General features: G+C 38.9%; 2 protein-coding genes across 3 annotated transcripts; one reads left to right on the top strand and one right to left on the bottom strand.

Annotated features, from left to right (window-relative positions):
* Positions 1–1442: 1442 nt before the first annotated feature.
* Positions 1443–5713, top strand: gnpnat1 (glucosamine-phosphate N-acetyltransferase 1). 2 transcript variants are annotated; one of them, XM_026378810.1, is made up of 6 exons: positions 1443–1606; positions 3683–3846; positions 3968–4030; positions 4168–4295; positions 4519–4580; positions 4711–5713. In XM_026378810.1, the coding sequence occupies exons 2-6, from the start codon at positions 3693–3695 to the stop codon at positions 4856–4858; spliced, it is 555 nt and encodes a 184-aa protein (XP_026234595.1). In that variant the 5' UTR covers positions 1443–1606; positions 3683–3692; the 3' UTR covers positions 4859–5713. The 2 variants fall into 2 exon arrangements, with proteins under 2 accessions (XP_026234595.1, XP_026234596.1); XM_026378811.1 differs by lacking the exon at positions 1443–1606 and adding an exon at positions 2896–2929.
* Positions 5714–5799: 86 nt separating this feature from the next.
* styx (serine/threonine/tyrosine interacting protein) lies at positions 5800–10739 on the bottom strand. Its single transcript, XM_026378809.1, has 11 exons — positions 10542–10739; positions 10112–10144; positions 8831–8884; positions 8649–8746; positions 8480–8540; positions 8318–8354; positions 8194–8233; positions 7916–7966; positions 7115–7187; positions 6736–6829; positions 5800–6369 (listed from the first exon to the last, which is right to left on the bottom strand). Exons 1-11 carry the CDS (start codon positions 10599–10601, stop codon positions 6296–6298), a joined length of 675 nt encoding a protein of 224 aa, XP_026234594.1. The 5' UTR covers positions 10602–10739; the 3' UTR covers positions 5800–6295.
* Positions 10740–12095: the final 1356 nt, after the last annotated feature.

The following is a 12095-nucleotide window of genomic DNA, read 5'->3' as shown; positions in this document are numbered from 1 at the left end:
CTAGAGATGTCATCCTCAGGGGATGTCATCCTCGGGCTTAAATTACAAACTGCTGTTGATCTTAGAAATATGTTTTCTGCTAAGTCGTATGTGCCCACAAAGCTGGTAGCTGGATTCGCTGTTCTGTATTTTGAAGATGTTTTACCTCTGATTCAAGAAGCTTCACTATTAATAGTGAAATGCTTGTGATTCTTCTTGGATGAGCAGCATATCGTTTTCAAACCTCAGTAACATCTCCAATTGCCTTTTACTTGCATATTGTTTTACCTGAACGACTAACAATCCTTATGAAGAAAACTTTCTGATGTTTTGTTTGTGCAGCCTCTTTCTACTTACATTGAGGAGTTCTCATCGAAAATCATATGTATGAGCAGGGACCGTAATTGTCTCTGCTTAAAGATGTTATTACAATATTGTACAACATAGACTGGGTCCTTTTTGGGTATTGTCAAATTTCACTCAGTCTGTAGCTGGTTGAGATGTTTATGGACACAAAGATGGAGACCTTGTGTACTATTAAGTGTTTGATTGGGGAGAGTTTGGGGTGAGATACGCATGTATCTAGACAAGTGCTTTTGTTTCCTTCCACTTTATCCCAAAGAGTGTGTTTCTTTTAATGAGTTTGGGACGTTATAGGAAGATAGAATATGTGGTTTAGGTTTGAAATTTCAATAAGTCAAAATGTAAAAAAAGAAATTGCACAATTTTGTTTTCAGTTTGTCATTCAGTTATTTAACAGCGTCTAATATTCGTGATATATTTTCCTATTCATGGTTTTGTTTCATAACCATAATTTATTTAATCAAAACTGAAACACTTTTGGACTGAGCTTTCCTGTATTTTTGTGCCTAAATCAAGAATGGTTCAGTTACGGATAATTTCTGTAAATCTAGTTTTTGTAAAATATGTTAATACAGAGAACTCAATAAACAGCTTCTACAGCTTTTTAACAAGAGATTGAATCTTTTTTTTCTTGAGACGTGTATTTGTCTTTTACTCCAATGTAATATGTTAGTGAACCCACATTTGGCTGCGAAAATAATCCTAAAATACACAACTGACTGGAGTCATGCCTCAGTCTCAGTGTAAAATTACATGGTTTCTGGTTTAATTAGATTTTTAAAAGATTCAACAGTAAGTAGTTATTAGTAGTGCATATACTCTTAGTTTTAATGAGTTTTTAAAAAAGTGTAAAATCATGAAGGAAATAATATTTGGTGATGAAGCAAAAGATTTCTACACAAATAACACAACAAACCTAAAGAATGGTCACATTCCCATTTCACACTTTACTAATTACTTTAATTGATAAATCGACACTGATAAAGTGATTCACCTTTATTCACCTTTTATTTTAAGTCACGCTTCTGTTTCGGGCAGAGTCACTGACGTCACTGGGCTGCGCCTTTAGCTCGGACATGTTTGCCACGTCACACAGAAGGGTCACCAGGCGGAAACAGCAGCTGGAAACACCCACGCTGTTCAGCTTGATGATGTAGTCCAGCCTCATTCATAACTAGTCAAAGAAACCGGGTGTCCGATTGTACGGAACCTCAGACAGGGAATTCAACTGCACCGTGTCTTCGTGTGTGTGTATTTTTAATCGGTAAGTAATTTAACTGTGTAGTTGGCTAAGCTAGCTGGCTGTTCTGTGACATGCCAGGTGATCTTCAAGGAAGTAACTTGACATCTAGTGTGAAGTTACTGTTCAGACTGGAAACGTTTGTTAAGGTTCAGGAGGCCACATGGGAAAATAGGTTTTCAATAGAAAACAGTACCTCGGTACCTCGGTTAGCCTGATTATTAGGCTAGGCTAAACTGTTTTTGCTAACCTTTCATTAGCCTAAACATGAACACTAGTGAACTATAACACAGGCTACAGCAGGAAAATACTTTGCTCTCTTGGCTGTCAATAAAACAATTCACGAAGTCGATTATTTGCGTGGTTTCGTGAACGGGAAATTTGTGTATATTTGTGTTTTGCTGCCATGGAAACCACAATTAGGATCCATTAAGTCCTAGCTTGATGACTTCATGTGAGTTAAAACCACCATCAGCACTAAATAACCCCAGGACAGTTACCTGTTGGTCCCCTCTGTGAAACGACTTTTGTAGGATGGGCACTTCTCCTATTACATATCCTGAACTATGTCCTGGAAAGAGAACCATGAGTGGCTCTTTAGGTAGAGTGTCACATCATTGTGTATTGTAAGGTGAGGTCTATTACAATTCATAAAGATAAAGATAAACTTTATTGCATTGTCATATGTGCAGTGGTGGAAACAAGTACATTTACTAATAATGTACTTAAAGGATAAGGCTGGTTATTTAACTGGTTGTCTAACCAGTGTAACTTGACATTGTCTGAATGATATTAAAAACCCATTAGTGATTCACACCACCGCAGTGCGGTGTCATCATCGCTTTTTGGGTTACAGTCACAGGAGAAGTGTCACATCCTTGATGTGTTTCAATGACCATGGTAGCCATCAGCAAGCTGCAGATTTCTAAAAACACAATTCGGTCCAAATTTCTGCCATCTAGCTGATGACTTGAGGTTATGCTGATCTTTGTTTCTTCTGACCATAAAGTATAGGCTCCTCCAAAAGCTTTTTCTTTCTCCATGTGATCATCTGCAAACTTTGCTTGAAGCTTGAATGTGTCTATTTTGGAGCAGGCTGGTGTCTTTGTGATTCCGGAGTCCTCTCAGCAGAGTGACACAGTTTAGGTCTTCTTTCAGACCTTGGAAAGTGGCTACACCTCTGTAACTTTCATTTCGATACAGTTGTTTGAGCTGATAATCTGCAGTTGATTAGGAATTGCTCTGAGGGATATTACTGACTTGTGTAAATCCACCATCCTCTTTCTCAGATTTGCACTGAGGTCCTTGGACTTTTCCACTGTGCTGTGCGTTGGTCCATTGAGTCCAGTGAGTGCAGTGAAACAAACCCTCTTTATGTTGGCATAGAACCGCAACCAGCTGTAGTCAATCATGAGGCTTGGACAACAGAATTAAGATTTTGAAACTTTCAGCATCATAGAATTAGTAATGTAAGTGGGTGCATGTGTAGATTTGGCCCTGAATGTTTAATTTTGAGCCTGCGTTAAAACACTTACTCATGGTCATAAAGGTGTATGTTAACTTTTGTTTTCCCACTATACCTGACAGCTTTAGTAACTTAGTAACTACAGATTGAGATTCCTAATACAAAATCAATTAATAAAAGATGATGTATTAATATGAATTCTTCAGCTGTCAGAACATAAAGTGGATAAACTCAGCTCCAAGTACATTTTTGAGCATGGACTAGTACCTTGCAGTGGTACTTGTACTTTTAAGTGTACTAAGTAAGAGATTGAGTACTGCCTTTGTAAACTGAGGGTGTGGTCTTGCGTATACAAACTGGTTTGCCAACGAGTGAAGCAAGGCAGTTAAGTAATGACAGCTTTTTACCATGTAAATCTGCATTTGTCAGGTCAAAGTTCTCTGTGACTTAGAGCAAAGATTTTTCCAGTCGAAACTGAAAGTATGTATATGTAGTAGTATCATGGTAACTCATTGTTTTGCTTCAGTATCTTGGATCAGATGGGTTCTAAAGAAGCATCTCTGTTCAGTGTGTCATACTTTTAGTATTGTGTATTAATGGGAGTCTGTGGACTTGTGTTTGTGTTTCCTACGTAGAGATTGTGGAATGCTGCTGGACGAGACTCCACTTTTTGAGCCCTCTCTGCTTCGGGACCTAGACTGGAGCAGCAACACTGTCTCTTTCTCTCCTCCCATCTCGCCGTCATGCCCAGGGGAAGGCCTGGTGCTCAGGCCGCTCCGTACGGCGGACTTCAACAGAGGTGAGCCAACGCCTGCCTCTGGATGAACAACAGTACTTTATGTGGAAAATGTGTGGTTTGTTCCATGGTGTACCATAAAACTTGAAACAGATGGAGTTCATCTGCTGTTCTTGTGTTTCAGGATTCTTCAAGGTTTTATCACAACTCACCAAGACAGGTGACGTCACACCAGAGCAGTTCACGAGTAAGTTAAGTTTAACAAAAGGCTTCTTTGAGTTTCTATCACTGTGGTTATTTTGTTCGTTATATTTAACTTTAGGTATAAACTGTTATTATGAAATCAGTAGAGCTAAAACATGTATTTAATAATTTTACTTTTAGAAAAGTTTGAACACATGAAGAACACAGGAGACTACTACGTCATTGTGGTGGAGGATACAAACCTGGGACAGATCGTTGCTACGGCAACACTGATCACCGAACACAAATTCATCCACTCCTGTGCTAAGGTACGTTACATCCCAGCAGGCTGTTTGTGTGGATTTAATAATATAGATAATAAGACCTTGAAAACCAGTCAGATAAGGAAGTTACTCATTAACTCACTCATTAAGAGGCTATTAGAAGACTCATTAATCATTAATAGTTTAAAATGTACATTTACACATTTTACTTATTTTTTATTTTCACATTTATTCTGTTTTATTGATGGGAGTTCTGTTCTGTGTGTAGAGAGGACGGGTGGAGGAGGTCGTGGTCAGTGACGTGTGCAGAGGGAAGCAACTGGGCAAACTGTAAGAAGACATTTAGCTTCAGTTTGTTTTTAATAATTTCTACTCCCAACATCTCCAACACAGAAATTATTCATGCAAGAGTCTTTTTTTTTTAAATGTAATGCTGATGTGATTCTTCTTGTCGTTGTAGGTTAGTTTCAACTCTTACTCTTCTCAGCAAAAAACTGAATTGTTATAAAATCACACTGGAATGTGCACCGAAGAATGTGGCTTTCTATGAAAAGTTTGGCTACGCCGCTTCAGATGAGACCTACATGCAGTGTCGGTTCTTCGACTGAGGACAACAGCAGCTTCCTAAATGTCCTTTTTGGGGCCACGGACCTTATCGTCATCCTCACACAAACACACTGACAGTGTCTTAAGAACAGAGCTGGAGAATGAACTTGTGACACAGCCCAGTCAGATCTGAACACTCATCCTGAATTGAAGTTTAACATCAAACCTCCACCCTGTAGGTAACTATGGCTGCCTCACCAGATTGGAACTGTGGTCGTCTCGCTGCACCATCTGAACACCAGAATGTCAGTTGCTGTAAATGTAATATGTTTGTTCAACTGCTAATGAGAAAGAAAGAAAATACAAGTTTTATATGTGGCTACAGTGCAACTGTAAATAAATACAGTTGCTTGGGAAATCAAGTTTGCGAATTAAAATATTTCCACACATAATCCTCTACAGCTGACAGCTTCACAACAGTATGCATGAAGGATTCACTATTCATCCGATCCGTTAGTGATCTTAAAGGGCAAGTTACCAAACAAAAGCAGCTGTGTTTCTTTGAACGTGATTACTTTGGGTTTTACTTTGGATTCTTTTTTATAATCTGTCCTTTCGGTACAAAGCGCTTTCTATCTTAAAGGCTCTTCTTTAACGGACAGTAGTTGTGCTGGGTAATCATAATGAACGTTTCAATACTACAAGACATGAAGCGTCAAAGTTGACTGTTAGAATTTGTAGAAGGCTGTTAAACTGGTTTGGTTGATGTTCGCAACAAATTGTATTTGTAAATTACCTCTTATTTAAGCTTTTGTAGTTTTATAATTATGCTGTTATCATGGAGAACAGGGGAACATATTTAAAGTAATTTATTTCCAAATATCTAATAGTCAAATAAAAATATTCTATGATCTTCACACCTGACTGCCTCTATGTCCATCTGTCTATTATCTTAACCATGAGGTGGGGGCACATCCTGGACCTCACAAAAACACACACGAACAAGACTCAAGACTTGTTTTTATTAAGCAGCGAGTTGTTATTTTTCCCACTTCTTTCTATCCCACATGAAGCATGGTATTAGTCCATCATCCTATGATTCCCAAAATAAAAGGCATTAGTTATTCTCTTCCTGTGTCCTCCACTGGGCGACATACTGACTAATTATTTTCTGTCAACTGCCCCCTTCTGGTCGTCTACGCAAATTCAAGTATCGAAAGTGCATTATTGCAATACTGTCCCGCTGCAAATGCAAAATGCTTTAAATACTATAAAACTGCAAAAAAATCTCCCATCAGTGCATACAGCTCAAGAAAAAAAGAGTTAGTTATTAAATTTGCCCTTTACCTGTCGGAACTCCATTTCTGACATGAGTCGTCCCCCTCCCACCCTCATCCCCTTCTCCTTAGGAAAAAGGAGAAATATTTACATTTGAATTCCATTAAAAAGGTAAAAAAATGAGTGCACTATGCCACACGGCTAAATATCAGCAAAGCTCATCAGCTCATCTGTGCTGCTGTGACCTGCATCACTCCAAAGTCTTCATCTTCCTCCAGGCTGCGCTTGCGACTTCCTGTTGAAGAGATGTGGAGATGAACAAAGAGCAACTGAACTTAACATGCACACAGTAACACAACTAAGTTCCCCCTTCATGACCCCGGATGTTGATTTCAAAATGTTTCCAATCATAGAACATGTGAATTGACAGTTAACTAAATGCAAAACCTCCTGGATTTAAAAGAAGGAACAAGAAATACATCTTTAAGGGAGACGTCCATTTTACTATTTATTAAGCAGAAACCATAGTTTGGCTTTGTACAAATATGTAAACTGTCAGTCATGCTACAATGTTGACTCAACAAGTTTCAAAAAAGCAACTAATGCTACTTAAGCTGAGGAGCCAAGTGTGACTGTGCGGGACTGGGTAATGTGAACGAACCTGGCATTCCACCTTGCAAGGAGTAGGACCTGCCCAACTGCATGGGTGACATCATTTTAATGGTCAATTTGGCTAGGTAGATCGCTTCATACTCCTGGGAGACAAACACTCGTTAATCCAGCAATAACAAATCAGTAGTTAGAAACACTGCAGTGGCAAAAATCCTAAATGTGGAAACTCCGTCCAGGCTCATACCAGATTATTAATCATTTTTGTATGATGTCACTGAACGAGACTACACACTGTAAAATAACAACCTAAATGTAGTAGTAGTTCATTCATTTACACTAACAAGAATTTCTTTCACATGTTCACTTCACTGATTAAATCACGTTGATGAATATGAACTCAAAGCCCTTTGTCTGAAGCTGAGCTTTACCTGTAGCTGATGCACGAATCCCACATTAGGGTTGATGCAGAACCTCCTCTCCTGGACGTGGCTGAAGGCTTCCCTAGTGTAAACAGAGTTAATCTACAGGCTCTGCAAAGACACATCACTATAAATAGTGTACGTCATCGACTCAGGCCTACATCACGTCAGTTTTAGAATTTACGTATCTGTATTAACTTATACATCAGTGCACAATATTAATGCTCTGGATTTATGTGGGACATGATGCACAGGGTTGTCAAATACTCTAGTAGAGATGCACAAACTAAATTTGAATCTCCAATGAAATATATTCCCACAGTCTCAGTGCAGGCTGAGGTAAAAGACAGCTGTGATAGTGAGGAGTGGATTAAAGAGAGCACGTTCAACATGAGGACCAGAGAGATAGAGCACGTTCAACATGAGGTTTGAGCACCATGAATTCTATTTTACATCTTTTGGCTCTTTCTCACTGGGTGTTAAGTATGGGGTGTTTTCACATACTACATGCCCCGTGCACAGTCCCTTCGCTTCCTAATACAGCCTAGAGAGTAAAAAAGGAACCAAGGTTTGATGCAATGGGAACTTCCTGCTAGTACAAAAGTGATAGAATTGTCATCTAGTGAGATTTTATATTGGGAAAGGGGTGAAGAGAGAAGGCGATTTAATAACAATTCAGGATACAGTATGTGACATGTGGTACAAAATAAAACAATCTTTATCAATTCATTAAACAACTGTATTAGACTAGTTTTCTGACGAGGTAAAATAGAAAGACATTATTTAATGGGAGATGCAACCAAAACCTACCTGTATTTCATCCCAAATGTTTCCATAAGGTATGCAATCACTAGGGCAGCACTGAAAAAAGAAATAAGTCTTATATGCAAGGTTGTAGTTTGGCTTCTGCTTCAAAGATCTTATAATGCAGCCAAATTAATTATAAATACAACATTGAAAACTTCAGCAGTCATGTGTCATGTGTATACAGAACATAGTTGGATTCAATGAATGAAGTGATATTTTATTATAATACAACAAAAAGAAGATGACAATGTACCAACGCTGTGTTGAAAAACAAAGCTCACCTTCTTGATATCCCTGCATTACCATGAACCAGAACCTTTCCTAGAAGGCCAAGACAAATGTTAGAATACAATTTTTCTACTTGATATTTTTAGTATTAAAACTAGAGACTGCATGCATCCTTACCTCCGGTTGCTAAGCAGCTATCAATAAATTCTTTAGTCTGTTAGGAGGAAAATTATATATATATAATACGGTACATCAAGCACAGCCAAAGTGCCAAGTGTATCATTTCATTTAATGAAAAGTTTGTCAAGAAGGGACTAAAAAGGTCACTTAGTTACTCACCTTAGGGAAAAATCGTATGATATTTTCCACTGGATTGTCAGCAATATCTAATACAAGGTATCTGCAAGGATACAACAAGATTGGAAGAAGGCACTCGATCCATTAAACTAATTTTCCGGATTTCACAACAAATATGTAAGAGTATTAATTAGAAGAAGTTCTTACTTACCTAAATGTATGAGGGAAATTAGGTTTGATAAAATTGGCTTCAATGTCCTGGCGGACACACACAATATGTGTTATGCCCTGACTTTCAAGAATTGGCAGCTGGACAAAGGGAAAGATAAGAAGTAATGTGAGGCATACGAACTGACAACCCATTAGTTTCCCCATGTCACAGTAAAAACTTACTTTGCTTTTCATTGCAGCAGAGTAGGGACCTAAAAACAGTGCCGGTAATATCTCCTGAAAATAAAGAGCATCAGGATCATCATCAGCGAAAAAAAAAAGGCAGTAACCATTGTTTAAAAGAAGGTAAGGTAATTATTTACTGAGAAATGTTAGTGGCTCATTTTCATCTGTCTACCACCAGGAAATCTGTTTCTCTGAGTTCTCATAGAAAGCTATTCAAAATATTTAATATAAAAGTCAGTTCATGTTATGGCTCAAACATCAAATCCTCCAATGTTAAACACACTCTCCTAATAAGTGAATTCTATACATAAATTTAGATAAATTTGAAAGAGTAGACAGCTTGCAGGTCTTGGGGCTTCACATCACAAAAGTGAAAACTGTGCATCAACTATCAGTCACATAAGCTGTACAGCATAGAGCCAGAGCCTGCAAAGGGTCATTAATGCAGCACAAATACTGATTGTGAGACAGCTACCTCCACTGGACAACGTTTACACGAGCTGTCTGACAAAGAGGCAACTTCATTACGAGCCCAAGACAACCTGGACACCACATGTCTGACAACCTACTTCCTGGTAGAAGGTAGAGAACACATACACACAAACACCATCTTTCAAAAAGCTGAAGCTGCTCTAATCCCCTCACTGTAGAATGGCAGCACACGTCTGTTAAACGTAGCTGGATAGTGGTAAGATCACCACCCACCCTGCAAAACACTGGCGTTTGAATCCCATTACCCTTGTACCGTGTATATCGCTCTGGATAATGCCAAATGACTAAATGTAAATGCTAAATGCACTTTACTATGAACATCTTAACCTTGCACTTTATCTCCTGCTCTTCGTCCCTGTTAACACCACAGCTCCTGTGTAACTGTCATCCACCTTATTACTGTAGATGAACTTGAACACCGACACATAATTTAAGACAGTTTCTCAAGTGGAACTATTTATTTGGTTACTTTTAGCATCTACTGTATTCTCAATCTGACTTTCTTCTGTAAAACTACTGATGTTTGCATTCTTTAATCAGAGAACAATCAAAACTCTTCTTGTAATATTTACAATAATTTAAAAATAAATAATTCTTACCTAGCCTGCCTACAACTGATTACTGGTAACAGACAATCAAGATATTCCTGCCTGTATTAAGACAGGTTCTGCTTCAAGTTTAAAAGGAACTAACCCCGTGAATCTACGGATTTACTGTATAATCTCACTAACTTACTTGAACAGCAACATTAACCTTCCCACCACCGACAATAGTGCATTTACATACCTGCATTTCTCGTCTCATTGGATAAGCCCAGTCCTGTAAAAAGGGGATTTAAGCGGAATGTTAGAAGCTGCGGGACTTGTTAAGTTGCTGTGTTGATGTGACAGCTGCTGGAAATATTCAAGCCTTAAGACAGAGGGAGAAGTGGAACCAGTTCACTTTGTGTACGTTTACATACGTGGCTAATGCTGCTAGGCTAGGCTAGGCTAGGCTAGGCTACACACTGTCTGCTTAGCGAACAGCAGCGTCGGGAAATATCGACACACACAATGAAAAGCACAGAGATGTTTAGTAGAGTCACTAATTTCATATGTTCCTTCTGCGAGCAAATTACATCTGTCAGACAATGAGGCTGGAGTGGAGGCTAGTTAGCCAGCTAGTAAGTTGGCTAGTTAGCTAGCTAGTTAGCTAACGGAGGCTGCTGTGCACTCACCAGGAGATCCTCCTTGGTCGCGGGCAGAGACGGAAACTGAAATTTGTTCTCCCCGTCCATTCTGCTGTGTGTTCGGGCACCGCCGGCCCAGCTTTACGCGTAGTGTCGATGTTTGTCGCGGCGGGGTTAGCTGGACAAGCGACGCGGTTTGTTTGGAGGCTGCACATGCATGTCCGCCATGCTGCCCCCTGACAGCTGGGTCACGTGACGCCGCGGCTCTCCGTACGTACTTGTGCGCGTGGAGAGCGACGGCGACGCCTCGTGGGCGGTTTGGGAAGCGCGCGAGACCCAAGATCTAATAATTAAAGTTGTAAAATAATAAAAAGACATAATAAGATTTTCAACCTTAAAATGTTAAATCACTGTAGAGGAGGTGGAACACGTCTACACAGGAAACGAGAAAATAATTCTCAGATTGTTTTATTTGCTTCAGGTGAGAAATAAAACCAACATACATCAAGTTGCACAGTGCTCAAATATGATTTTGAATAAAAATAAAGATGTAACTGCACAAACATATTTTCTGTTATACCTATAGCAGCTTATATTTTAACACGTTCATGTGCCAACAGTCACACTAAAAATGATGATGTCACACAGGTAAAAATGACAGGTGGTGTAGTGGCACGATGTCAGGATTAAAATAACGTATTCATTTCATTTGGACAAATAAGGTTTATGCTGTACATTCTAAATATTAATCATGATTTACAGAAACAGTATTAGAAATAATACACACAAACACCGGTTGCTTCTTTGTATTATCATCTTGTCTTCACATCCAAACACAAAACAGATTTCTTAAAGGGGCCTTGTCCCCCCCAATGTATTCAAATGTATTCTTCTTTCAGTTATCATGAAGTCTTTAATGCTACGCCTGTTGTCCCATCTCAGTTCTGCTCAAAGAAGTTCTTTGAAGTCCGCCCCAAAATACAACTATATGTAATCACAATAAGCAAATTCACATCAGGGATGACCACATGTTATAATCCATCATCTAAATGCAAATTACATTTATTAACCCAAACACTTTCACTGATCTGTGTCATTTTTTTCTTTTTTCTTGTTTCTCATTATCATCTCCTCTTATCTCATATCCAATCTCTAATTTCACCCCCCCACCATCCATCCTTGCTTCACGATCACTTCAACAGTGACTGATACTGATCTAAAACAGAGAGCAAGATTCATTTTAGATACTTGTTAAGTCTTTCATGTGTCATCTGTTTGTTGTTGTGTGACAGTGCAGCATTTGTGATTTTTATTTACCGTCTGACCCGAGATCACAGGGATGTGTGATATTACAGCTGATTTGCTCTTTGCATGTGTGTATGTTTATTTCTTGTAAGTGTGTATGTTTGTGTGTCTGAATAACATCTCATAGCCTTGAAGCACCACTGGTCAGCATGCAGTGTGTCGCTAAGAGTGTTTTCTTATCTGTCACAGGGACAGAGCGATAAGAGAATACCTTTAATGGTGCCCCCACCCCACATGTCAGAAGAGAAGAAGAGTCTTTTTCAGTCTCTCAAAAATCATAGCACCAGTTTATCTCTG

The sequence above is a fragment of the Anabas testudineus genome, chromosome 3 (genome assembly GCF_900324465.2).
Source record: "Anabas testudineus chromosome 3, fAnaTes1.2, whole genome shotgun sequence".
Lineage (NCBI taxonomy): Eukaryota > Metazoa > Chordata > Actinopteri > Anabantiformes > Anabantidae > Anabas > Anabas testudineus.
The sequence above is the reverse complement of the archived record's forward strand: the minus strand, read 5'-3'. Positions and strand labels throughout refer to the sequence as shown.

Coding starts and splice junctions, on each gene's coding strand:
- styx (XM_026378809.1), bottom strand. CDS start 10,601: ATGGACGGGGAGAACAAATTTCAGTTTCCGTCTCTGCCCGCGACCAAG. Junction 8,234..8,317: donor TAGCTGCTTAGCAACCGGAG/GTAAGGATGCAT, acceptor TTGGCCTTCTAG/GAAAGGTTCTGGTTCATGGT. Junction 6,370..6,735: donor CTTGCAAGGTGGAATGCCAG/GTTCGTTCACAT, acceptor TCTCTTCAACAG/GAAGTCGCAAGCGCAGCCTG.
- gnpnat1 (XM_026378810.1), top strand. CDS start 3,693: ATGCTGCTGGACGAGACTCCACTTTTTGAGCCCTCTCTGCTTCGGGAC. Junction 3,847..3,967: donor TACGGCGGACTTCAACAGAG/GTGAGCCAACGC, acceptor CTTGTGTTTCAG/GATTCTTCAAGGTTTTATCA. Junction 4,031..4,167: donor CACACCAGAGCAGTTCACGA/GTAAGTTAAGTT, acceptor TTTTACTTTTAG/AAAAGTTTGAACACATGAAG.